At 48.4% G+C, this 27,292-nt stretch overlaps 1 protein-coding gene across 3 annotated transcripts in view; it reads right to left on the bottom strand.

The window, feature by feature from the left end:
- Positions 1–277: 277 nt before the first annotated feature.
- The window catches only part of Prkcd (protein kinase C delta), a 39,701-nt gene continuing 12,686 nt past the window's right edge, over positions 278–27,292 (bottom strand). For 2 of the 3 annotated variants that reach the window (XM_045135983.1, XM_045135981.1), the window contains 17 exons: positions 20,257–20,379; positions 18,863–19,062; positions 17,367–17,427; positions 17,033–17,195; positions 16,910–16,941; positions 15,953–16,038; positions 15,589–15,718; positions 14,308–14,408; positions 13,415–13,589; positions 13,087–13,187; positions 12,797–12,970; positions 12,504–12,595; positions 11,902–11,964; positions 10,227–10,365; positions 9,931–10,119; positions 9,005–9,133; positions 278–892 (listed from right to left, as the gene is read on the bottom strand). In XM_045135983.1, the coding sequence (XP_044991918.1) occupies positions 734–892; positions 9,005–9,133; positions 9,931–10,119; positions 10,227–10,365; positions 11,902–11,964; positions 12,504–12,595; positions 12,797–12,970; positions 13,087–13,187; positions 13,415–13,589; positions 14,308–14,408; positions 15,589–15,718; positions 15,953–16,038; positions 16,910–16,941; positions 17,033–17,195; positions 17,367–17,427; positions 18,863–19,062; positions 20,257–20,371 (2,109 nt within the window). In that variant the 5' untranslated portion in view covers positions 20,372–20,379 and the 3' untranslated portion in view covers positions 278–733. The remainder of the gene's footprint in view (positions 893–9,004; positions 9,134–9,930; positions 10,120–10,226; positions 10,366–11,901; positions 11,965–12,503; positions 12,596–12,796; positions 12,971–13,086; positions 13,188–13,414; positions 13,590–14,307; positions 14,409–15,588; positions 15,719–15,952; positions 16,039–16,909; positions 16,942–17,032; positions 17,196–17,366; positions 17,428–18,862; positions 19,063–20,256; positions 20,380–27,292) is intronic. The other variant, XM_045135984.1, reaches the window with a different exon arrangement.

Here is a 27,292-nt window from a genome sequence, read left to right as displayed (position 1 = left end):
TACTTCCAGGCTGGCCCTCTCTTCCCAGAGGCCTTTGGCTGCCAGTCCTACCTTCTCCCATCATCACAGATAGTAAGGGCTCCTACAACCTCCTAGGAAAGGATACACATCAGGTCTGGGGCCCTTCTGCCTGAGGAAACCCCTCAATATAAACACATTTGCATGAAGGTCCAGGGATCTGCATCTATAGCTAACAATAGCTCAATTTACTTCTGGGACAGAGCAGTGGGAGCAGCTGCCACCAGGTTCCTGGGACAAAAGTGTCCCTACAGCCAAGTTGGTACCATTCAGTGTTTATTCAGACACATACATAAAAGAATCTGATGGTTCAAACAGCTTGTGCTCTTTTCTTTCTTATTTTTGTACATATGTGTGTATATTTAAAAAGATCAACACATCAGTCTCCTACATGCTTTCTTTCTATTGAGCAATATATACAGCCTATTATATATCTGTGCATATATATATATATATATATAAAACATATATTTTCAATAGATAACTACATTCAAGTAATGAACACAGGATTTACAGTTTCCCTTTGAAGGCAGAGGGAAAGCAAATTCACAACACAGTTCACAGAGGAAGTACTGTGAGCCCAGCCAGCAGGAGCTGAGCCCTCTGGGGAAGAAGGGGCAGCAGCAAAGTCACCCCACTACACTGTGGGCAGCACGGGTGCAGGCTAGGGAGGGCTGGCCTGCTCTGCCAGGGTTCAGAGGACAGGTCCAAGAGTTCACTTGTCCATGAGGTGCTCATATTTTGGATTCACGAAAGAGAAGCCAGCAAAGGCTGTCTGGTCCATGGAGTCGATGAGGTTCTTGTCACTGTAGGAGAGGCGGGGCTTCTCATTCAGGAACTCTTGGTCAAAGTTGCTGTAGTCTCCAGGGGACTTCTGTGAGTAGAGAGCAGTAGTGGGTGACCACGTAGGCATGTGCCACCCCTCCCAGATCCTTAACATTTTTAAATGGTTAGAAAATAAAACCTGATGCTGGAGAGATATCTCAGTGGTTAATGCTCTTGCCTGCAAAGCTTAACACCCTGGGTTCAATTCCTCAGTACCCACGTAAAGCCATATGCACAAAGTGGTGCATGTATCCGGAGTTCATTTGCAATGGCTGGAAGGCCTGCCATACCCATTCTGTCTGTCTATATCTCTTCTCTTTCTGCTTGTAAATAAATAAGAATGTTTTTTCAAATATTTTATTTTTATTTATTTGTTTATTTGACAGAGAAAAAGGAAGAGAAGAGAGAGAATGGGCGCACCAGGGCTTCCAGCCACTGCAAACGAACTCCAGACGCATGTGCCCCCTTGTGCATCTGGCTAATGTGGGTCCTGGGGAGTCAAACCTGGGTCCTTTGGTTTTGATGTCTTAACTGTTAAGCCATCCCTTCAGCCCCTAAAAAAATATGTATTTTTAAGGCTGGGCATGGTGGCATACACTTTTAATCCCAGTACTTGGGAGACAGAGGTAGGAGGACGGCTGTGAGTTCAAGGCCACCCTGAGACTACATAGTGAATTCTAGGTCAGCCTGGCTAGAGTGAAACCCTACTTCCAAGAGAGAGAGGGAAAGAATGAAAATGAAGTAAAATTTAAATTTCAGCATATATATATATATATATATATATATATGATGAGAGTGTGAGTGACAGACAGAGTGCCTCTAGCAACTGCAATTGAACTCTAGATACATGTGCCACCTTGTATGTATGCGTGACCTTGTGCGTCTGGCTTACATGGATTCTGGGGAGTTGAATCTGGGTCCTCAGGCTTCACAGGCAAGTGCCGTAACTGCTAAGCCATCACTCCAGCCCTCATATATTAAGTATTATAAGTACACAACTACACCCATTTGAAATACTAAATGCTGCTGCTTTGAGACTGCCTAACCTGCAAAGCTCCAAGTATTTATAGAAAAAGTTCCTGACTCTGCTTCTGAGAGTTTAATAAGAGGTCTCTGGTGGCCCTTAGGGCAAACTGAGCTTCCAGGTACAATCATTTGTGTTAGCAGCACCTTTTTTTTTTTTTAAGGTAGGGTCTTGCTCTAGCCCAGGCTGACCTGGAATTCTCTATGTAGTTTCAGAGTGACCTCGAACTCATGGTGAGCCTCCTACCTCTGTCTCCCTAGTGCTAGGATTAAAGGCATGCACCACAACGCCTTTTTTTTTAAAAAAAAAAATTTTATTATTGCTGTTTTTAATTTATTAGAGACAGGGAGAAAAAGAGTGAGAATGGGTGTGCCAGGGCCTCTAGCCACTGCCAACAAACTGCAGATGCATGCACCACCATGTGCATCTGGCTTACATGGGACCTGATGAATTGAACCTGGGTCCTTAGGTATCACAGGCAAATGCCTTAACTGCTAAGCCATTTATCTAGCTCCCTGCTTTTTTTTAAAAAAAGGTGCTGAGAATCTAACCCAAAACCCTTTACATGCTAGGCAAGTGCTGTATCATTGAGCTATATTCCCAGGACCTGTTTTTCCTCATCATTTCATTTATTCTACACTACCATCTGAGGGGTAAGAACTATTATCCTACTTGCAATAAAACAAACATGCACAAAGAAATTAAGAGTCATGTTTTGTGGCCAGAGATTAATGGTGAAGGATTGGAATCTGTTTTTCTTCTTTTATTAATAGCTTTTTAACAGTCTTCTCATGCAGTTGAGGCTGACTACTGATCCTCCTGCCTCCATCTTCCAAATGCTGAGATTATAGGCATGTGTTACCATGCTGGTCTGGTCTTTTATTTTTGCCTTTGTTTGGTGGGGTGGGGGGAGGGGAGGGATACTAGGAATTGAAGCCAGGGACTCTGCCATACTAGGTTAACACCTTACCATTGAGCCACACCCAAACACTGGGTCCACTTCTAGCTGGCCCACTTTTGGCACCAAGACCCTTCTGCACTTCTTTGACAGCTGAGTGTGAGATCCATGAGGAGAAGTACCCTGCAGTCTCAAAGCACAAACGTGCTGGGCGTGGTGGCGCATGCCTTTAATCCCAGCACTCAGAAGGCAGAGGTAGGAGGATCACTATAAGTTCAAGGCCACCATGAGACTCCATAGAGAATTCAAGGTCAGCCTGAGCTAAAGTGAGACCCTACCTTACAAAACCAAAAAAGTCTGTTTGAGCTTGCCTCAAAGCACAAACGTGGGGCATGTTTCACTAGAGCCTGCCTAGTGGGAACAAAGTGTCCTGCAGAGGACAGGAAGCAGTGAAAGGGAGTTACAGTAGAAGTTGTAGTGGATACAGTCCTTCATTTCTCCTTTATTCTATTAGGACAGGATCCTGCCATGATGCTTGGGCTACTTCAAACTTTTGGATGTTGCGATTTATAGGACAGTACCACCACACCCAGTGAGTCCCATATTCTTTTTTTTTTTTTTTTTTGGTTTTTCAAGGTAGGGTCTCACTCTGGTCCAGGCTGACCTGGAATTAACTCTGTAATCTCAGGGTGGCCTTGAACTCACGGCGATCCTCCTACCTCTGCCTCCCGAGTGCTGGGATTAAAGGCGTGCGCCACCACGCCCGGCATGAGTCCCATATTCTTAGTGCCCAACCTGCCTTTGCTTTCATACTGGTCCCAGTGGCCTCTGTAGATTCTGCTCCTTAGTTTTAAACCAATGCCCTCTACCTGGAATGCCCTCTAGCTATCCTGTCTGGCCTCCTCTCTTTAACCCTGCTCATGTCCCACTTCTTCCAAGGACTGCCCTGTTCCTTGAACTTCAGGCTCCTGCTGGAAGACCTTTCCAAGAGCAATTGACTGTGTGTTCTGTGACGTTTATTATACTTCTACCACATACTATCATCAGTATACAAGTGTCTTATCTGGACTCTTTCACTTTAAAAAAAATTTTTTTTTGAGACAGGCTGAGAATGACCTCAGGGATTACAGGCATGTACCACCAAGATCAGTTTATACAGTGCTGTGTATTGAACCCAGGGCTTCATGCACAACAGACCCTAGGCCTTCTCTAGCTCTGAGGGATGTTTCCTACTGCAGCCTAGGACAGTGTGATGTAATCAACAGGGATTCAGCATGCCCAATATTTATGGGAAGGGGGATGGGATTTAGAAAACGATGGATGGACGGAGAAGTGAAGCTGTGGTGGTTTGAATATAAAACTCCCCCATAGCCTCAGATCCATTGTGATTAAGCCATTACTTAGTTCCCAGATGGGGAAGCCTTTGGGAAATGGAGCCTTGCTGTGTGTGGTGTCACTAGGTGAAAATCTTGAAGTTTATTGGTCCAGCCCACTGGGTGTTTAGAGCTACCTCATTCACACTATTTCCCTTTTCCTTCCTTCATTGTTTTTATTTTATTTATTTTATATTTTATTTATTTGAGGGGGGAGGAGAAAGGGGGAGGGAAAGAATGGGCACACAAGGGCTTCTAGCAAATGAACTCCAGACATACATACCACTTTGTATATCTGGGTTACAATGGGTAATGGGGGATTGAACCTTGGTCCTTTGGCTTCACAGGCAAATGCCTTAACCTCTAAGCCATCTCTTCAGGCCCCCCCTTTTTTGAGGTACAGTCTCACTCTAGCCCAAGCTGGCCTGTAATTCACTATGTAGTCTCAGGCTGGCCTCGAATTCACAACAGCCCTATCTCTGCCTCGAGTGCTGGGACTAGTGGTGTGCACCACCAAGTCCAGCAAAATCGTTTTGTTTGTTTGTGTTTGTTTTGTTTTTTGAGGGTCTCACTGTAGCCCAGGCTGACCTGGAATTTACTATGGAGTCTCAGGGTGGCCTCAAACTCACATCGATCCTATCCTACTTCAGCCTCCTGAGTGCTGGGATCAAAGGTGTGTGCCACCAAGCCCTGCTTCTTTTCTATTTCTGATATGTAACAAGGTTTCTTTTAAAAAAATATTTATTTATTTGCAAGCAGTGAGAAAGAGAGAGACAGAGATAGAATGGGCATGCCAGGGCCTCTAGCCACTATAAATGAACTCTAGATGCATCTGTGCATCTGGTTTTACACGGGTACTGGGGAATTGAACCTGGGTAGTTAGGCATAACTGCTGAGCCATCTCTCCAGTCCCTGCCTGATATGTAACAATGTGAGCCAGCTGCCTGCTCTGCCATGCTTTCCTTGCCATGTTTGAAACTCCCCCCTGAAACCATATGCCAAAATAAATCCTTTCCTCCCATAAGATGCTTCTGGTAGGGTGTTTTGTCCGATCCAATGAGAAGGTGACAGTGACAGAAGCTTTAGCTCTGTGGTTATAAGTATAGTCTCCTACTCTTGGTTGCTACTAAGAATTTACATTAGGGCTGGAGAGATGGCTTAGCGGTTAAGCGCTTGCCTGTGAAGCCTAAGGACCCCGGTTCGAGGCTCGGTTCCCCAGGTCCCACGTTAGCCAGACGCACACGGGGGCGCACGCGTCTGGAGTTCGTTTGCAGAGGCTGGAAGCCCTGGTGCGCCCATTCTCTCTCTCTCCCTCTATCTGTCTTTCTCTCTGTGTCTGTCGCTCTCAAATAAATAAATAAAAAATTAAAAAAAAAGAATTTACATTAAAAAGATGGCTGAAGTAAAGAAAAATGAAGTTATGAAATTTGCAGAAAAATGGATCGACCTGGAAAGGATTATACTAAGTGAGGTAACCCAGGCCCAGAAAGCCAAGCACCACATGTTCTCTCTCATATGTGGATCCTAGCTACAGATGACTGGGCTTCTGCGTGAGAATGAAAATACTTAGTAGCAGAGGCCAGTAAGTTAGAAAGGAGACATCAAGGGAAGAGAAAGGAAGGGAGGAGGGTACTTAATAGGTTGATATTGTATATATGTAAGTGCAATGATTGTGATGGGGAGGTAATATGATGGAGAATGGAATTTCAAAGGAGAAAGTGGGGGGGGGGGAGGGAGGGAATTACCATGGGATATTTTTTTATAATCATGGAAAATGCTAATAAAAATTTTAAAAAAAAGATGGCTGACTCCTATAGAATTAGGCAGTACAATGACATTCCTAAATTCTGCAGTAGTAATGTGGCTTGCTAATAGCAGGAAATTGTAAATTCCTCTCTCCCTCTCCCCCTTCCTTCCCTGTTCCCCACCCTACTATGTTTGCTTCTGTGAGCTTACTGTTATCTTACGGATGCTTTTGCAGGCACCAGAACTTAATTAGCAGGTCATCTCTAGTCCATAGGACTTCTTTTTTCTCTCCTCTTCCTCCCCACCACAAATTGTGTTTATTCTGAGGAATTTGTTTCTAAGAATTAATGTAGGTCACACTCTCTATCTAGCTGGGCTTTCTCATTGATTTCAGGCATCTTGCTCTATCAACGGTTCAGGCAGCAGCTCTTGTCCCTGTCCCTGTCCTTACCTGTACCCTTCTCTCCTGCCCCACACTCTCCTCAGTGTCCTCTAGTTTTCAAGTTATCTGGTAGCTTTATGTACAGTAAAACTTTAGGAAAACTTAAAAATACTTCTCTGCTTTTTGTCTTTTACTTAGGATAAAATACAGTTTGATTCTGATGAGCAGTTTCTGTGTGTATATGCATTTACTTGTGTATATATACCTGTAAAGATCTATATTTTATATATATAACATTTTGTACTATCATTTCAAATAAAGATGCTTAAGATTAAAAAAAAAAGTGGCTGAGGAGCTGAGGACATGACTCTGTGGTTAAAGGTGCTTGCTTGCAACGCTTGCCAGCCTAGGTTCAACCCAGTAAAGCCAGACACAAAAAATGGCACATGTGCAGATAAGTAAATGTTTTATTTTTATTCATTTAGTTATTTGAGATAGAGACAGAGAGAAAGAGAGAGAATGGCCACATTAGGGCCTCCAGCCACAGCAAACAAATTCCAGATACATGTGCCACCTTGTGCATCTGGCTTATATGAGTACTGGAGAATTGAACCTAAGTTCTTAGGCTTCCCAGGCAAGTGCCTTAACCACTTAGCCATCTCACCAGCCCCCAAAAAAGCAAATAATTTTTTTTTTTCAAAAAAGGTGGTTGTGCTGTGTGTGGTGGCACAGGCCTTTAATTCCAGCACCAGAGAAGCTGAGGTAGGATCGCCATGGGTTCAAAGCTAACCTGAACAACAGGGTGAGGTCCACATCAGCCTGAGCTAGAATAAGACCCTGCTTTAAAAAAATAAAAAGGCTGGTCATGGTGGCACACACCTTTAATCCTAGCACTTGGTTGGCAGAGGTAGGAGGATTGCTGTGAGTTTGAGGCCACCCTGAGACTACATAGTGAATTCTAGGTCAGCCTGGGTTAAAGCAAGACCCTACTTTGATCACCCCTCCCCCTCGCCAAAACAAAGGTAGCTGACAGCAGGCTTGATGGTTTGAACCTGTAGTCACACCTGTAAAAACAGGCTGAGGATTGCTTGAATTTAGAGTTTGAACCTGTAGTCACACCTATGAAAACAGGCTGAGGATTGCTTGAATTTAGAGTTTGAACCTGTAGTCACACCTATGAAAACAGGCTGAGGATTGCTTGAATTTAGTTTGAACCTGCAGTCACACCTATGAAAACAGGCTGAGGATTGCTTGAATTTAGAGTTTGAACCTGTAGTCACACCTATGAAAACAGGCTGAGGATTGCTTGAATTTAGAGTTTGAACCTGTAGTCACACCTATGAAAACAGGCTGAGGATTGCTTGAATTTAGTTTGAACCTGTAGTCACACCTGTAAAAGCAGGCTGAGGATTGCTTGAATTTAGAGTTCTGGGCCATCTTGGGAAACATAGTGAGATCCTGTCTTTAAAAAAAATATTTTATTTTTAATAAAACTCCAGAGGCACGTGCCACATTGTGCATCAGGCTTACGTGGGTCACAGGGAGATGAATCTTGCCTTTCAGGCAAGTGCCTTAACTGCTAAGCCATCACTCCAGCCCAGATCCTGTCTCTCTCTCTCTCTCTCTCTCTCTCTCTTTTTTTTTTTTTGGTTTTTCGAGGCAGGGTCTCACTCTAGCTCAGGCTGACCTGGAATTCACGATGTAGTCTCAGTGTGGCCTTGAACTCATGGCGATCCTCCTACCTCTGCCTCCTGAGTGCTGGGATTAAAGGTGTGTGCCACCACGCCTGGCTTAGATCCTGTCTTTTTAAAAAAAAATATTTTTATTTATTTACAAGGAGGTGGGGAGGGAGGGAAAGAGAAAGAAGCTGGGTGTGGTAGCACACGCCTTTAGTCCTAGCACTCGGGAGACAGAGTTAAGAGGATCTCTGTGAGTTCAAGGGCACCCTGAGACTACATAGTGAATGCCAGGTCAGCCTGGCTAGAGCAAGACCCTACCTCAAAAAGAGAGAGAGAGAGAAAGAGGGAGAGAATAGACACACCAGGGCCTTCTGCCACTGCCAATGAACTCCAGACACTCATGCCACTTTGTGCATCTGGCTCTATGTGGGCACTAGGGAGTCAAACCCAGGTCATCAGGCCTTGCAAGCCACTGAGCCATCTCCCTAGCTTCTGATATTTTTGTTTTGTTGTTATTTTCAAAGAGGGTCTCATTATGTAGCCCTTGCCAACATACAACTCACTATGTAGAGACCAGGCTGGTTTTGAACTTGTAGTGGTCTTCCTGCCTCTGCCGACCAAGTTCTGGGATTACAAGTGTATACAACTATCTCTGGCTTTTTTTTTTTTTTTTTTTTTTTTACTTATGGGGTGGTATTGGGGATCACACTCAGGGCCTTGTGCATGTTACGAAAGTGTTCTGCTGCTGAGATATATACATACATATACATATACATATACATATACATATACATATACATATACATATACATATACATATACTGCAGCCCAAGACCTTGACTCTTAAAAAAGATGACTGAGTCCATGGTTCTCAGTGTTTGCTGAATGACAGCTGAGTAAGGACAGAGCTAAAAATGCAAAGGCGGAGCCTGTCATGACGTGCTTTTCAGGGGAGATAAGAAAGCAAGCTTGCTGAAAGACAGGAAAGGAGTGTGTGGATGAAGGAGAGAGGCTGGGCAAAGGAGGGTCCTGTCTCAGTACAAAGGTGGGATGACATACCACTTTGGGCCTGAAGGGCGGCTCAACCTTCCTCTTCTCCAGCAGGGTCCAGTTGATGGTCTTAAAGAAGGGGTGAGTCCGGATGTTTCCTGTCATCCCCAACCTCTTGACTGGGTCCCTCTCGAACAGCTGCAACCCACAGGGGCCCTGATTAGGACTTCAGGCCATAGGAACCCGGAACTTCAGAAACTTGCCCATAGAGTATGAAGGGTGCCAGGCTCAGCCCAGGGAACTGTGAGGCTGAGGGAAGTGCCTTAGAGATCATCAGTACTGGCCAGAGACATCTTGGCTGGAGTAAAGCATGAATTTATTGAGAGTTACTACCTGCCTAACACAGAGCTGAGTTTCATGGATTTTTATATGCTTCTGGCAACTCTAAGACAGCCTGAAAATGAGGAGACAGACTCAGAGAGAGTGGTTAAGTGACCTACCCAAAGTCACTAGCGAGTCACAGGCAGAGCTAGGACGTGGTCTCAGGTCTGCCTATATCTTTTTTTTGTTGTTCATTTTTATTTATTTATTTATTTGAGAGCGACAGACATAGAGAGAAAGACAGAGGGAGAGAGAGAGAGAGAATGGGCGCGCCAGGGCTTACAGCCACTGCAAACGAACTCCAGACGCTGCACCCCCTTGTGCATCTGGCTAACGTGGGACCTGGGGAACTGAGCCTCGAACCGGGGTCCGTAGGCTTCACAGGCAAGCGCTTAACCTCTAAGCCATCTCTCCAGCCCCTGCCTATATCTTGACCCTGTGCTCTTCATCATCATGCCAGGCTCATTCCATGTTAGGACTCAGCAGAGCCAGGGAACATGAGCAAAGAACGATGCCCACGATAGGTTGGTGTGGAGCCCCAGGGCTGCTGCATTCCAGAAACAGACCCTCCTGTAACTCCCATACAGGCCAGTCTCAGCTGGCCTAGACCACACCTTTTCCATGATGTCCTTGGACTCCTTGGTGATCCAGCGGGGATAATGCGGAGTGTCTACCCGAATGGACTCAAAAAGTTCGTCCTCATCATCACCATGGAAGGGGGACTGGCCAATGAGCATCTCATAGAGGAGAACCCCGAAGGACCACCAGTCCACGGAGAATGTGTACTTCAGGCCCTGCAAAATCTTGGGGGCACAGTGGTTGAGAGTGGATTTCCAGGCCTCTTTACCCTCTAGGAACCTCCCTGGCCCCACCCTGTCAAGGCTGGCTTGAGCCAGAGGTATCTGCTCACCTCAGGGGCAATGTAGTCAGGGGTGCCACAGAAGGTGCTGGCCAAGTTCTCTCCAAATATGTTCTCTTTGCACATCCCGAAGTCAGCAATCTTGATGTGGCCATCACGATCCAGCATCACATTGTCTAACTTGAGGTCCCTGAGGAAAGGACAGGAGAGAATGCCACCTGGAGCCAGTTCTCCTTCACTGTGCCCATCATGTACTATTTTCTGTACCTTTCTTACAGAGTTCAAGGGAACAAGGAAGAGAAAGGGGAGCAACAAGGGTACTTTCTGTGAGCCATACATTGTGGTAAACACTGGGCACAATATCTTATTACAGAACCCCACAGTGGGGTTCAGAAGGGCTGACATCACTTGCCCTGGTCAGCAGTAGATGTGACCTCTCTAGCTAAGATTTGCCTGACTCCACAAGGGCAGGGGCCTTGTTGATTTCTAAGTCATTAGTCATTTGAGTAGATGACTTTTGCACATGGAAACAAGTACTAGAAATAAGCAACTAGTACAAGGTTTATCTCCAATAAACTCAAACAGCAGGCCTTCTCTAGAGACTCCAGGTAAGGACAGGCATATTGTAATACGTATCTCATTCCTTTTAAAACCTGAGTGTGGTCTGGAGAGATGGCTTGGCAGATAAGCGCTTGCCTGTGAAGCCTAAGGACCCTGGTTTGAGGCTTGATTACCCAGGACCCACGTTAGCCAGATGCACAAGGGGGCACACGCATCTGGAGTTCGTTTGCAGTGGCTGGAAGCCCTGGTGCGCTCATTCTCTCTCTCTGTCCTTCTATCTGCCTTTCTCTCTCTCTGCCACTCTCAAATAAATAAATAAAAATGAAAATATTAAAAAGAAACCTGAGTGCCAGTATTTGATGCAGGCTATTCTACAGGTATCTGTCTCTGCCTCTGCCTCTCACAGTGTTGTTTTGAGATAGGATCTTGCTATTGCTCAGATTGACCTGGAACTCACTATGCAGCCCAAGCTTTCTTTTAATTTTTCATTCTCATGCCTCAGCCTTCCAAGGTCTCAAATTATAGACATGTGGGAAAAAAATCTTGGGGCTGGAGAGCTGGCTCAGCCATTAAAACGCTTATTTGCAAAGCCTGATAGCCTGGGTTTAATTTCTCAGGGCCCACATAAAACCAGCTAGATGCATAAAGCTGTACATGCATGTGGAGTTTGCAGTAGCAAGAGGCCCTGGTGTGCCCATTCTTTCTCCTTGCAAATCAATAAAAATATTAAAAAAAAAACCCATATGGGCCCATTAGTTTCTACCTGACAACACAGTTTACTACTGTCACACATTAAGATACAGTATACTATGTCAGTGTTTGAGGGGTGTATCATTCTATGACACGACAGGACCATAATGTATTGGTTGGATGAAGATTTATACTGGTAGAAGTTCAGATGGTTCAGCTGGGGTTTTGGAACTAGATGGACAGGGTCCAGGGAGGAGACCCTGTGCCTGTTAGCGCTGCCCTCTCTGCCAACGGCACCTATGTACGCAGTGAGCTCCCAGGGCTTCTAGCTGTGTCAGCCTCAACTGAGGGGACATCAAAGTTCTTACAGTACAGTGAAGGTTTAGGCAAATGTGTCAGCTAACAACTTATTTCATGCAGTGCCAGGCCAGGCACTGCCCCTCCCAGGAACCCCTTGAGCACCTGGAACCTGTACCTGTAAATAACCCCTTTGCTGTGTAGAAACTGCAGCCCGCAGATTATCTCAGCTGCATAAAACCTGAACAAGACAGACACAGACAGTGTATCAGTACTTTTGCCCACTAGTCTCACCACCCCAATCCCAGAGCAGGAAATGCTGCAAATAACTCCACAGACAACCTGAGCACATCTTGTATCAGGCAAGTGGGGGCTAGCTGTCCAGGCAGAAACTTTGAAGCAAAACCTCCAATCAGTCACTGCTCTATCTATTATGTTGGCACACATGTGCAGCTTGGTTAGGGACATGGAGGCAGGTGAAGTTATTACCATTTTAGTCTAGGGGCCATACACCAGGGTACTATGTTGTGCAGGCCCCCGTCTAAGCTCCTGCTCTGGCTGAGGCCTGAGGCAAGGGCAGGACCCAGCATGTCAGTGCTATTCCTGCAGCCAGAGCTCACTCACTACCCATGGCTTCACATCGAGTGAACAGCCTAGGTCTTCCCCACTGTAACTCTCATCAGGCCAGGCTCTTCCAGGGGAAGGAAGAAGGGATGGAAGGCAGATTTGCAATTGCACTCTGAGCCCAAGTCCCTCTCCACACACAGGGCCCTCACATACGTGGCCCGGTAGAGTTCGAAGCGGCCTTTGTCCTGGATGTGGTACATCAGATCCCCTCCACTGAGGAACTCCATCACAAAGAACAGATGGTCCTGGGGGGAGGCAAGGGGTGAATAGAGCAATAGGCAGGAAGCTCCCTTGTGAAGGGCCATGGTGCCCCAACAGGAAGCAGAGGGTATAGGCACTTGGATGAGGGTAACAACTCTGCCTTGGGAGGTGTGAAGTGGGAGACATGGTCCTGCACTGAGGAGGGTAAGGGGGCTGAGAGATGGCCAATGACAGTGGGAGATGACCTTGGTCTGGAAGGTGCAGATGAGGTGGGTTAGAAAGGGATTTTCCCAGGCGAGCGCCAGCACCCGCTTCTCCACCATGGTGCACTCCACGTCGTCATCAATCAGTACCACGTCCTTCTTAAGGTACTTGACAGCGAAGTACTGCCCTTTGCCCTTCAGCTCTGCAAGCAGCACCTGCCGGTGGGTGACATGATGAGCAAAGGGCTCCAGATACTCAACCTCAGCAGGAACAGAGGGGAAGGAAGCAGGTACTCAGGCTCCTGAGCTCTGGTCCCTTGGGCTGCCCTTACCTTACCAAAGCTGCCTTTGCCCAGGACCTTGTGGAAAGTGAAGTTCTCGATGTTGCACCGGGTGCTGCTCTCCCAGATCTTACCATAGGTCCCATTGTTGTCTGCCAGAGAGATGGAGCCTGTAGCTTAGGGCTCAATCTACAATGATTCCCTCCTTCAGAGAGGACAAGAGAAAGGAAGGGGCTTGCAGCCCACAGGTGGTACCTCTTCCCAGGATTCAATGGACATCAGGAGAGACTCACTGGAGTCCCAGGGGTGGGCTGGGTAAGGGACCTTGGAGAGAAAGGGGCTCCATTGCCCATGGGCAGTACCTCTTTCCAAGACTCACTCGACAAGGAAGACACGCCCTTTTCTGTGCCCTGGTGGGGAGTGGGAGCTTTATTGGGGGGATTGGACCCAGCTTCACCTGGGGCATCATCCCCAGAGATTCCTGGCTTCTTCTCAAAACCCTGGTATATTCCAACATTCTCTGATGGCCCTGAGTCCAGCCTCCGGGAGGATCTCTAGAGAGGCAATAGGAATGTGGGGGAGGGGGGAATGAGAGCAGATAGTCACATGACAGAGGATCCTCAACCATACTTCCCAGTGGGGACAGCAGAGGCACAGCTCAGGGACTCCCAGGCCTCATTCCTGCTCCCCTGCCCCCATGTAGTCTAAAAGGCACAGATTACAATTAGAAGCTCTGTAAACTGAACCCCTCTCACCTTCTTAACCACTTAATAAACTTGTGTTAACTTCTTTTCCAATTCTAGAATTTTACTACAAAGTTTTGTGGCATCCCTTAAATTCCACTCATAGTCATGTACCCAGACCACATACAACATACACACCACAAATATCCCCTTATAGCACACAACATGCACACACCACACATACTATACAAACAAAGCACCCATATCACTCTATATACACTTCCACACAAATCACGTACACACCATATACTACACATACAACACCCACACCGCACACAAACCACACAGTCTTAAAGTGTCCCAGCACCCAACTCTGAAGTCTAGTTTCTCCTCAAGTGAGAACTTCTTGAATGATGAATTTCTCATAAGACACATGCATCTTCCTCTGCTGCCTAAATTCTTCAACAATATTCCAGATGGAAGTCTGGATATAAAGCCTCCCCCCACTATTGGGGATCCACAAATGTGCTGTGAGCCCTGATACCACTGCACCACTACCTCATGTCCTGGTCCCAAAGTACCTGCTCACCTGGCTGACTTGGTTCAAGGCCTCAGCCAAGAGCTTCTGGTTGATGCCACACAGATTGGCCACTTTCTCCCGGCATTTGTGGTGCACGTTCATGCCACAGTCTGGGTGAAGGAGAAGAAGGGCCACCAGTGGAAACCTCAAAAATGGGGAGAGAGGGAGAACGAGGGAGTGGGGGACAGGAGGGCTTTAGTTGAGGGGGTTGCTGGAATCCCTGAAAGAAATAATCTGAAGCTATCATGAATATTTCAACTATTTCATGATTTAAACAAAGAAGATAGAGCTAGAGTGCTGCTGAGCAGGTTAAAAAATTGCTGCACAAGCACAATGGCCTGCGTTCAGCTTCCCACAGCCCAGACATGGTGAAGGAGTTGGCAATTCCAGCCCAGTGACAGTGAGATGACAGGAAGAAATAGGAGAATCCCCCCATGCTTACGGGTCAGTCAACCTGGCCTACTCAGCAGTAAGGAGATGCTGCCTTAAACAAGGTGGAAGGAACGTGAGGACAGACACGCAAGGATATCTTCTGACTTCCACATGTGTGCTGTGGTATGCATATGCCTACACGGGTGTGCACGCATGCGTACACGTGTGCGCGCACACACACACACACACATTTTAAAAAAGAAAAATAGCCAGGCATGGTGGCTCATATCTATGATGTCAGTACTTGAGAGGCTGAGGCAAGAGGGCTACCATGTAAAAAGGAGAGGGGAGGTGAGAAGGGAAAGGAAAAGATAAGATAAGAAATGGATGAAACTGGGTGTGGTGGCACACATCTTTAGTCCCAGAGGTAGGAAGAATGCTGTGAGTTCAAAGCCAGCCTGCAATAGTGAATTCCAGGTTAGCCTGAGCTAGAGTGAGACCATCTCAAAAAAAAAAAAAAAAAAAAGCATGAGCACCAACTCTAAAGATCATTCACTTGGGACAAGTGAGATGGGCAGGGCCTCGAGGGTCTCCCTAAGCCTGGTTAGGGAGGTCTAGGAGCAGAGCCAGCTTGTATGCAGCAAGCCTTCTGTCCACTTGCCCGTGAGTGATCCTCCAATTTCACACTTGAATTTAGGGCTCAGATGGGCAGAGGCCTCTGTCTGGTAGTCACACAGCACAGCGGCAGGCTAGTAGGGAGGAGCCCTAAGGCTTCACCCATGTGGAGTCCCCAAATGAGTGGCAGACAGATGAGATTGCTTTGACCTTAGTAAGAGGTTTTAGGGTAAAAGGTGAGGGCAGCAAAGGGGTGCTGGAGCTTAGGAATTTAGAGGCAGCCAGGAGCTGAGAGGCACACACCTTCACACTTTAACCCTTGCTTCACTAGCCCCCAGAGCAAGCTGCCACAGTGGTCACAGAAGGTGGGGCTCATGTAGTTGTAAACCTTGAACCGGTGTGGCATGTCGATGTTGAAGCGTTCTTTCTGGAACTGGAGAGGAAGGATATCACAGGTCAGGAGTTTACATGCCAGCTAGAGCCTCTTCCATTACCATGAGGGCTCCACTAGGTCTGAGAGATCCAGAGACCCAATGAGCCTATGCAGGAGGCAAGGAATGATGAAAGAAGGTAGGAAAGGAAGGTGAGCCCCACACAACACTGGTGAGGCACCCAGGCCCACCCACCTGACCAAGCCCCAGACCCCCAGGCCCTGAGCCCAGCTCACTATGGTATCCCGGCTGTTGGCTGCAGTGCCCGTGCACCGGCCGATGATCTTGTCAATGCATTTCTTGTGGATGGCAGCGTTGCATTCTTGAAGAGGCACAGGCCCAGGATGGGGAGGGGAGGAACCAGGAGGGGCAGAGTCTGAGCTTGTACTGCTGGCCTGGTACAGTCCTTCACACAAAGCCAGCTTTCTCCCTGGCCACCCACACCCTCAGCTCACAAAGGCCTGGGCTCAGGGCTTTATTTCTTCTTCTGTCTGCCAGCCCTCCCAGGAGGGGCCTGGAGAGCATGGGGAAGGTGGGGGGAGTGGGCCAACCTGCAGAAGCTCATGACTCTCAGTGGGTAGAAGAGAGAAAGGTATGCCTTTTTCCTCTACTAAGTTCCAGGACAGAAAACCACTCCTATTCTCTCTCTCACATGTGCACCTGACATACATCAATATTCAAACACCTGTACATACAAAGCTTGTGTAATCATGACAACAGACTTCTTACATTGAATGCTTAAGCACTTAAACCACAGCTCATGTATTTTATCTCAATGAAGCTTCATACTGGATCGATTATCCCTAATTTATGGACAATGAAACCAAGAAAGAGAGGTTAAGGAACTCATTTAAGGCCCTACAGCAAGGTGGTGTGGTAGAGGTGAAAGGTGTGCTCACACCTGGGTATCACAGACCCCTGCATCCATGGCAAGCACACAGTCAAGGGAGCGTTCATACTCCTCATAGAAGAACCCTCTTGTGTAGCCATGGCTGGTTTCTGTGTAAATCTCTACCACGGCCTACTTTGGTCACCTAACCCTAGTGCCTGCGCAGAGATGGAAAGGAACACACAGGACTGGCTTTAGACCCCCTGACTGCAGCACACATGCAGAGCTTGTGTTCAGACCTAAGGACATAAGCACACAGGCAAACACACACGTGTGCATACATGGGGGTGGCAGAAAGACTTACGCCTGCATTTGTAGCCTTGCTTGTTGAGGCCCCTGGAAGGCAAATCCCAAACAGTGAGTGAGGGGATATCCAGGTAAGCCCCTTGTCCTCTGTGTCACCCCAGCAGTTTTCGCCAGCCCTCACCAGACAAACTCTTTGCACACAGAACAAAAGGTGGGCTGCCCAAAGAAGGTAGCGATGAACTCGTGATTCTTGATGTAGTGGATTTTGGCTTGTTTGATGGCTCCTCGGCGGTTCATTGTTGGGAACTTGGCCTCGTCCTCACTGCGCATAGACTGTTTGCAATCTGGGAGTCATGCAGTGAAGTCAGCTCCATGGTCCCGGAAGGGTAGGCCCTTGTAGTCCCACCCTAGGTGGTCCCAACAGATCCTCAAGGGAGCTGCTTCTCTAGATCTCCATGTGAGCTCTGCCTCTGACCTGGCAGGTGAGCCTGCCCCCGCCCAAGTGGGGGTCTTACCCCCATCCTCTAGGAAGTACTGCACAGACATCAGCACCTTGGCCTGGGGCTGCAGGTCCAGCTGCAGGAGGGAGGATGATACGTCAGTGAGGGCAGGCCTGGGCTAAGTGAGACTCTCCCCCATGACTGTTCCCCAAGGCCAAGAGTGCCCCTTGAGACTGGACACTTGTCTGTCCAGTGTGGGTAGGGCCCCGCCCAAGCCCCGCCCCACCCAGCACCCAGGGTATTATTACATTTGGGGAAGTGAAAGGATCCAGTCCACACCCAGCCAAGCCACATGGCCAGGGAGCAAAGTGAAGAAGGGAAACTCCCCTACTGCTCCCAACCCCACGTGCACATGCAGGCATGACACACTGCGCTTAATACACCCACACTGTATGCTCTGGAACAGGCTCTTCCCATAGACAAGATAGTCCAGTGGGCATTACCAAGCCTCCATTAACCTTACTTCCCCAGACCTAGACCCAGTGCCATCCTCCTTAGGGAGTGGAGAGAGCACATAGCCAGAGGCCCCTCTGTGACCTTGCCTGACTGGCCATGGGTCTGTGTCAACCTCTCTCCCATCTGGGCCCCTTCTTTTCTCACTGGAGACTGACCAAGTGTCTCTGATAGGCACAGGGTCTTTGTGGAGAGACATCTTAGCTATAGAAGCCCATATGGTATAGAAGCCTGTGGCCACCCAGAACACCACCACAGCTGCATGTGGCTATGGACATGTGAAGAGTCCCAGTTTCAGCAGGTGAGTGGGCGAGCCATCAGCCTTCCCCTTTTCTCACCTCCCTACTGCTAAAGGGCAGGATGTTGTTCCATGCCAGACTAGGCAGGAACCTCCTCAAAGATACCAAAAAGACTGGGAACAGTGGGTGCCTCTGAGAAGGTAGCCTGGTATGTTGGAGAAGGTACATACTCTTCTGCAGTGTGAAATGTTTCACTATGTGCATATCCTGCCTTTTCAAAATTAATAAGGAAGAAAGTAGTCACAATAATGAAGGAGGCTCCCTTTAGCAGTGACTAAGTGTCAGGTTCTATAATACCCTCTCCCACCTTTGTGAGGCTAAGGATTGAAGCCAGGTCTCCTGCATGCTAGGCAGGTGCTCTAAGCTACATCCCTGGCTCTGTTTTTACTTTTTAAAATTCTGAGGCAGAGTTACCTAAGTTACCCTAAGACACCCAGCCTAGACTTGAACTCATTCAAGCTTGTGATTCTCCTCCCTCTACTTTCCAAACAGCTGGATTACAGGACCGTAGCACCACACCTGGCTTGCCATAGCCTCTGACATTAGGTGATCATTGTGGTGGAGACCTTTTTCTATTCTACAAATGGCACCAGAGGCTCAAAGGGGCTGGGGCACCTGGTAAATCACACCCATGGTTAATCCCAGGCCATACTGGCTACAGAGCTGCATTGGTGACTGGTCCTCCAAAGTCGTGTTCACTCTCCAAGTCCTACTCCACAATGCATATGCACACACAACCACAGATCACATGTCTCTTACCCAGAACTCAGCCTTGCCATGGTTCTTCTTACAGCGCTCAGCCAACACAGACACGCCCACGGTCACCTCGGACACTGGGTCCTCAGCTGCTCTCATCAGCACAATCTGAATGACACGGCCCTCGTAAATGTGGGCATCAAAGGTCGACTTCCATTCAGGATACATGGTGGGCTTCTTCTGTACCAGTGTCTTCCCTCGCTCTGTAAGGAGACCAGACAGGCATGATCAGGACAGGGCTGCACCATCCTCACTCCTGGACCTCCCTCAGCTCCATGCAATTTGCCTCTTCTCCAGTTCTCAGGGTCTGCTGCAACCCCCCTGAATTCTTCAGAACATTCAATGGCCTTTTGATCCACATCTAGGCCTTTGCTCCTGCCATCTCTCTCCTGTTATCTTTTTGTTCCAGCTCTGTTTACATGTCTCCTGTTTGCATTCACTAAGTAAACATATGTTCACAACTTCATATGACAGCTACAGACTGGAGGCAAGGAACATGACATGCCTGCTCTTCTGGTACCTAGGTCCCAGGCAGAGATATGAGTCAATCCATCTCTCAAGTCACAGTTAAGTCATCGCTGTGAAGGGATGAAAGAGGACAAAGCTGGTGGTTCTAAACCCACTTGTAATCAAGTGGCCTGATCTCACCTAAGGGTCAGGAAAGGTATCTTGGAGGAAGTTCAGCTGGGACCTAGTGGGTGAGCAGGGAGTGGCCACTGGTAAGCAAAGGTAAAGGCAGAGAGAGAGGTATGTCTCCTCCAGAAAGTCCTCCTCATTCAAACCTGGAACAGGACCCATCCTAGGCTTCCTCCACACAGGACTCACCACTGGTGACCTGTCCAGTTTCCCTTCTTTTTTTATTTTAAAACTTTTTAAAAATTTATTTGAGAGCAACAGAGAGAGAGAGAAAGAAGCAGAGAGAGAGAGAGAGAGAGAGAGAGAATGGGCACACCAGGGCCTCCAGCCACTGCAAACGAACTCCACACGCATGCGCCCCCTTGTGCATCTGGCTAATGTGGGTCCTGGGGAATCCAGCCTCAAACCACGGTCCTTAGGCTTCACAGGCAAGCGCTTAACCGCTAAGCCATCTCTCCAGCCCTCCCCTTCTTGACTATGAGTGCAGGAAGCAGGGTCCAGTTACTAATGAAGCATAGCAATGCCTTGGTGCCCAGCATAGTGCCTGGCCCACATGCATGCATGGAAATTTGGTGAAAACAGCCAAGAGCTGTGAAGCGTAATTTAACCAGTGTTGAAAATGCTGCTGAGACTCAGTGGCACCTGCTTTCCTCTATCACCAGGTGGGCAGTGCAGGAGACAAATATTAGGAAGAGAAACATCTAGAGAAGGCCAGCCCACTCCCTCCCCGAACCCCATGTTCCTCCAGGGAACAGCCCTACCTGTGCAGAGTGCTTCCTTCATCTTCACGGCACAGAAGGGCTGGCCAGCCTCATCCTCGGTCTGCAGGGAGCCCAGCTCATAGGAGTTGAAGGCAATGCGTAGGAATGGGGCCATGGCAGAGCCTGTACAGAGTCACACACAGGGAGGGTGAAGCCAGGCAGCAGGGCAGGAGAAGTGGGGTAGTTGGGAAAGCACCCAGGTAACCCACTCGCTGCCAGGGTTCACACTAGTGGAACTGACCCAAAAGGTATGTCAAATGCACCATTCATAGGCACCACTGGGAAAACCTGTAAAGTTGTACATAAATCTGGACTTGGGCCATCCCTGGTAAAACCAGAATATGTGACACAGGACCCACTGGGGAACAGCCACTGACTGCCTCTTTGTCAGTCTACCCTGGGCCAGGGCACTGCCTTCACGTTCACACTGGTCCTTGTAAGCATCTGCATCTTATCCCCAGATACTCATCTGGGGACTCACTCTGCCTCTCTAAAGGCCAACTGCTGGGTACCAAAATGCCAGAGATCCAGCATGTACTGGCTCAGTGTCAACAGCTGTCCTCCTCCTCCCCTAGGCCCATGCAGCCCCACCTGCTCTGTTGGTTTTGTTCTTAACCCAGGCAGACATGCAAGGCCAAGATGAGCCCTGCTTCATCAGCCAAAGAGCTCACTCTTTGAATGGGAAAACTGAGACTCAGGATGAGCCAGAACTGAATACTGGAGTCCTGCCAACTTGAACCCTGCTTTGTTCAGGGACAGGGGTAGTAAGAGCTCTGCCACACTAGTGCACTCTTCTGAAGACCAGCCCTCGGGGTCACACGTGCCTTCTGACTGCCCGAAGGCTGCCCGCTCTTTCAAACCAGAGCGGGGATAGCAACCACACTGGCGGGCAGACAAATGAACATGTTGAGATCCGGATGTGGAAAGGGAGTGCAGTTTTATGTTTCCCCTCAAATATAAAAATATTTTAATGTTGAACATATGGTACAAGCACATTCACACAGGTATATTCAAACACGTGCACACACGTATTCCAATATGGATGCACGGAGGTGCTCTGTGACTACAGATGAACACTCACTTGTGCTCCCACACATGCATAGTATTCATTGTGCATCCAGAACCTAAACCAGCACTCAGGGCACCCTCACCCACACACACATGCACAATAGCTGCGTAGCCTGAATCAGAAACCTCCAACTTCTCCAAAGGGCAGCCAGAGAAGTGGCCAGGTCTGCCCAGAGTTTCCAGCCCAGATGAGCTCACAGGAAACACTGTCCTCTCTCTCAGCCTGCAGTCTAGCCCAGCAAACCCAGACAGTCCTCTGAGGCCAGCAGCTAGAGCAGAGAGAAGGGACCCAGGGAGGCAGATCTTACTATCCCTCACCTGAGTCTGGTCCTACTCAGGGGGAGTAAGACCAAATATGTACACTCAACCTAAGCCCATGACTTCAAGTCTCTGGCCTGAGACCAGCTGATGGGCAAGTCCTGGGTACTGGCTTATGAACACTTGGTGGGCAGGAAGAGTCAGTGGTAGCTGGCTATGGGCTCTGCCTAGCCTAGAGCACTATGAGCCTATGCAGTAGTGGACCTGCTCTGTGTGAAGTGGAGGACAGGCATCAAGAACAGCTGAGGGAGCAGGGCAGGGCAGCCAGTCCCTCTTGCAGCCACAGTATAGCCAGCCTCTGGACAAGCTGGGGGTAAGGGAAGCCATGGGCCCATGGGCAGTGTTTCCCCTGTTTCACCTGAGGGTGCATGTGTCTGTCATGGGCCTGCCTAAGTAGGACTTAAGCAGTCATGGGAAGCTTACAAGGCAAGGCCATGGGAGTAGGTGGTTATGGTGGGAGGAGTTTAGTTAATGGAGTGAAAAGCAAGCTGCATGGGCCTGGCCTGGCCTGGCCTGGCCTGGTCTGATCTGGCCTGGCCTGTGTAAAGGTCTGGGTGTCCTAAACCTCTAAGCAGAAAAGGACATCTTGCCCCTCCTACTATATTGTCTAGCCCTAGAATTTCAGGCATCAGGCTCCCCAGTGAGTACTCCTTATGATCACAACACACACTTGCTAGTGTATGTGTCCACACACCCAGAGCCAGATCCCAGCAGGCATGGCTTAGTCTCCTACCTCCCAAGATAACCTGGGACATAAAATGGCTTTCTGTGTGCCTCAGGTAGTAAAGGCTGTGTAGGCAGAGAAAGAGCAGGAGCAGGGGCCTGGGGCTCCGAGGTCATGAGATCTGAGCTACCCAGGTCACAATGATGATGGTCAGGCTGGCTGGATATAGGACCCTAACACCAATGCTACCTTGGCTATGGGGTTGTACAGGTCATACGGACTCTCTCAGCCTCTGTTACCTGACATTACAGGCAAGGACTAGTTCCTATACTCCAGGTTGGTATGATGAGAAGCCCTCTAAGATAAGGGCCAACATTAAACCTGACAGGTCCAGGGAGCATACCTTATCAATATCATCCAGTGCCCTGTAGCTCCCACCCTTTACCTATGTACCTCACTTTAAACCACCCACTACATCTTTCACCTGGCATACCAGCTTGGCAGTAGTCCTGGCTCATGTTCCTACTTCTCAGACAGGGAAATCAAGTCTGCAGGAACATGTAGCAACTCATCCTGGACCACTGAGTTCTCTCCACACCTATCAGCCAGCTCCTTCTCACACAGCTGCCCCAGGGGAAACACTGCCCATGGGCCCATGGCTTCCCTTACCCCCAGCTTGTCCAGAGGCTGGCTATACTGTGGCTGCAAGAGGGACTGGCTGCCCTGCCCTGCTCCCTCAGCTGTTCTTGATGCCTGTCCTCCACTTCACACAGAGCAGCTGCTGCTCACAGTTAGAGGCCACTGGTGGGAAAACCACAACCACAGGAGGTCTGGGCCCAGCCCTAAATCTGTAGCCAGAGCACTGTGCCACAGCACAGAGGAGTCGTGGTCTTTGTGGGCTGCCAGGAGCTACTCAGCAGTCACCCAGGTCAGATCACCCTGACCCAAATTTCTAGGATTAAAATGAGGTCAAAGGCTCTGTTGGTGCTCCTTTACTCTCCACTTTCATTTGGACTACCAAGACACCATGAGGCAGACAGACACCAACCATGAGCACGGCATCTGTATCTGTGATTCAGAGAGGTCCTAGGCCCCTCTGGGCCCACTAGTGCCCCTCCATACAATGAAGTAAGTCTGCCCACCTACCTTGCAGTGTCTAAACAGTGGTGGGAAGTCAGAGGCGAGGTAGCACAACAAAGGTAAGGTGCCGCTATTCATAGCTCTCATGCAAATAAACCCAGACCCACAGGCCCCAGAGGAAGGCCACTAGCTCAGTCCCAGATTTATCTTCAGTCTGCAGGGACAGAAGGGTAGCAGGGGCTCTACTCACAGTGCTCCAAAGGAAGCACCTAGACCTTCTCCATTGTCAGGGTTCCTAGTCTCTAGGCCTCTGTTCCTCCAGCTGTCTATGAGGCAGAGGGCACTGGACACACAGCCTAGCTATCAATATCAGCTCACCCACTTCGACAAAAGACTGCCATTTTCTGGGCTGGCAAAGTGCCATCAGAAGGTGGGTATCTTAGGGATGAAGAAACCAAAGTCCAGAAAGGTTAAGTGGCTTGCCCAAGGTTACACAGGCAGTGAGTGGCAGGAAGATCTGAGGCAAGTGCCTCAGCCTCTATGCCATCTCTCCAGTCCAGTAGGAAGATTTGGATGCAGGCCTGCTGGATGTTGCAGCTCTTTCCAGTAGGCCATGCAAGGAAGAAAAGGTGAAAGGAGAAAGGAGGGTAGGGATGGAAATGACAGATGTGCCAGGAACAGCACAATCATACAAACTCATGAGGACACAGAAAATGGAGGTAAGATGGCTAGGACCCTGCACTTGACCAGTCTATTCACCCACTCCTGTCCCTGAGCCCTGGTCTTAGCCTACCCTTAAAGAGCCCTTTCCTCCTTTTGCACAATGAGGATGGTATAGACCCTTGAATTTCCTTTCTTTCAGTTCCCCAAACTTGGGAAACTGGCCCTGGTCACCACCCTGCCAGAGACCAGCAGTACAGGAAGGCAGTAGCCAGGACAGAGAAGGCTGGTCACCTCCTCCAGAGCAAATGGAAACCTGATTGTAGCCAGTCCAACATGTTGAGTGAGGCTGGCTTCAAAGTGGCCAGTGACAACAGTAGTAGTGCTCCTGTTGGGTGTTCCCTGGCAGCGACACTGGGGGCTTAAGGTCTCTGTAGGCACTGAAGTATACCAGTAGGACAGGTGGCATCCTAAGAGCAAGAATGTTCTTGCAATTCTTTACACATGTGGAACTTGTTGGAAGCAATTCTGTCAAAGATGAAAATAAAACCCACCAAGCTAAAATGTCTCCATGAGATGGACCTTCTAAGACTGACATGCCCAGCTTTGAAGACAAGCTCCTGCATAAAGGACCTTCCAGCTCCTACATTCTGCCTGTTTCCTTCTATCTTGGTGTTAGTTTTGCCTTACAAGCCATAAGGTGATATCCACTAGACAGAGGAGAAAGCGAGGACAGGGGGCAGAGAAGAGGAACCTAGTTCAGGATGCTGGGGAGGAGCGTGAACAGACCTAAGGAGATATTGGCTGCAACCTCTGGTGGGTCAGGGGTCTGGCTCCCTTGAAAAGACCGCTGGGTAGCAGGGGATATTGAGATACCACCTCATATAGCCCTCTATGATTCATACACACCTAACTTGTACCAGCCTCTGCAACCTAACCCAGATGAGATACTGGATGGAAGTGGCAGCAAACCTCCTGAGGCTGGAGGAATGAAGGAAGGAAGGAAGAGCTATAGGTTTGGCCAGGGGACAGGACTGAGACGTACCAGGACCAACTGGTGGGATCAGAGCTGGCCTGCAAGTGTGAAGAGCAAGAGGCAGGCATAGAGGTAGGTAGGGAGCACCTCCCTGAGGGCCTTCACAGACAACCAGCAAGTCAAGTAGGCCATGTACTTTTACAACCCAGGAAATAAACCCCGCAGAAGGAGGGAAGAAAAGCCTCCACCAGGAATTATGGTCTGATCTAAGGTCATAGGTCACAGCCAAGTTGAAGAGTGAGACTGCTCTCCCTACCTGCTCTTCCCCAGGACTGGCCCCTCATGCCTGGCCAGGGATCCTCATCTACCCTTCCCTCACCCCACAGGGACAGCCACTGGCTACATACTATCTTCCTTAGGTTCCCCAAAGCCCTGTATCCCTCACATCTCTCTTCCCACCTCCAGCAGTCAACTCTTCCCATAGCATGGAACCTCTTCAGCTTCCACTTTTTTTTGAAAAAAGTCTAGACCTCAGCCTGGAATTAAAGGATCCCTACACCCTGGTCCTTTCCTGCTTTCTGCCTCAACCACCCCTCTGGCTACTCAGTTCCTTACTTGTCAGACCCTATGAACTTACTCATTTTGTCCCCTAAGCCAGAATAGCTTTCTTCTCATGCATCCTTCCAGACAGTTCCAAAGGTCAGGCCTAGGAATCCTTTCCTACTCTCAAGAAAGGCAGGCAGTGACTTCTCTTCTTGTGCCACTATCTTGGGGTCACTTGTATTTGAGGACTCAGGTTTGCTGACTTGGGGTGGGGATTCCCTCTTCCTTTAGCTTAGCTTTGGCTGCATGAGGGATACGCAAAACTAAGGTGGAGGGATAAAAATAATTCATAGGAAATCTAAGGTGGAGGGATATAAATAAATCATAGGAAATCTACTTTTTTGGACAATAGAACACTCAGAAGCCATAGATTGTAGAAAATTTTCAGTGCCAGGGATGGGATACCTTCCAGTGAGTTGTTGGACAGGGAGGTTCCTGATGCCCCCAAAACATTACAGGTCATTGCTGAAGCCCTTGGTTTCCCACCAGGAATAGATGGCAAGACCCTATTGCTGAAGACTCCACATACTTGAGCTGCAAGGCTACTGAGAAATCCTGCTAGAATTGAGCTGAGATCCTCCATGTAGCCCTGCTGACAGAAAGCTTGAAGAAGCTTTCTGCATGCAGTTCAATAGGAGAAAGAGAAAACACCAGTGAAATACTCAACCGTGGACACTGCAACCCTTATATTTGGCCAGCCAGGCCAAATGAACCAACGGGGGCAAAAGTGGCACATCTGTCATGGTGGAAACCAACTGCCCTCTAATTGGACTGCAGGACCACTCCATGGGAGGGAATACATCCCTGATACTGAAAACTTAAAACAGGGGTAGTCATGAGCCCTGGGGGTGTAAAATCTGCTGATGTCTGGCTAAATGTACATACTTTGCTTATCAAACTGTCCAGTAAGTACTTCTTTTAATGTTCATACCCATAAGGTACTATTCTCACTTTTGGTAGAGAATCTTCTTCTCTTTTCAGATGGCAGTGACCTTGGGATGACTCAGAAGGCATCATGGTGCTGGAAAGAAGTGACAGGAGTGCTCAGTACTGCAATATCTCTATCACACCTTCCAAGGCTCAAGGACTATTGCGGAAGAGGTGGCAAAAAGAATGTAAGAGCCAAAGGAAGGGTAGGACTCCTTACAAGGTGCCGCCCCCCAGGCCCCCGGACACAAAATGGCCTGGATATCCATGACCTCACATTGTCTGACACTACCTGCACAAGACCATCCATCATAAGAGGAGGACAAGATCATGACATCAAAATAAAAGAGAGATTGATTGAGATGGGGAGGGGATGTGATGGAGAATGAAGTTTCAGAGGGGAAAGTTGGGGGAGGGAGGGTATTACCATGGGATATATTTGATAATCATCATGGAAGTTGTTAGTAAAAAAAAATTTTTTGGAAGAAAAAATCTCACTACCAAGGGCTGGGGATGGAGCTCAATGTACAGTACTTGCCTGGAATGCACAGGACTTTTGGTTTAATCTTCAGCATCCCAAAGAACAAACAGCAGAAAAAAAAAAAATCAACTAGTTTTTTTTTTTTTTTTTTTTTGAGAAAGAGAAAGAGGGAGAGAAGGAAAGAGGGAGTGTGGGAGAGAGAGAATGGACGTGCCCCCCTGCCTTGTGCTCTGGCTTACATGGATCCTGGAGAATAGAA

Source organism: Jaculus jaculus, chromosome 16, assembly GCF_020740685.1.
Source record: "Jaculus jaculus isolate mJacJac1 chromosome 16, mJacJac1.mat.Y.cur, whole genome shotgun sequence".
NCBI lineage: Eukaryota > Metazoa > Chordata > Mammalia > Rodentia > Dipodidae > Jaculus > Jaculus jaculus.
The sequence above is the reverse complement of the archived record's forward strand: the minus strand, read 5'-3'. Positions and strand labels throughout refer to the sequence as shown.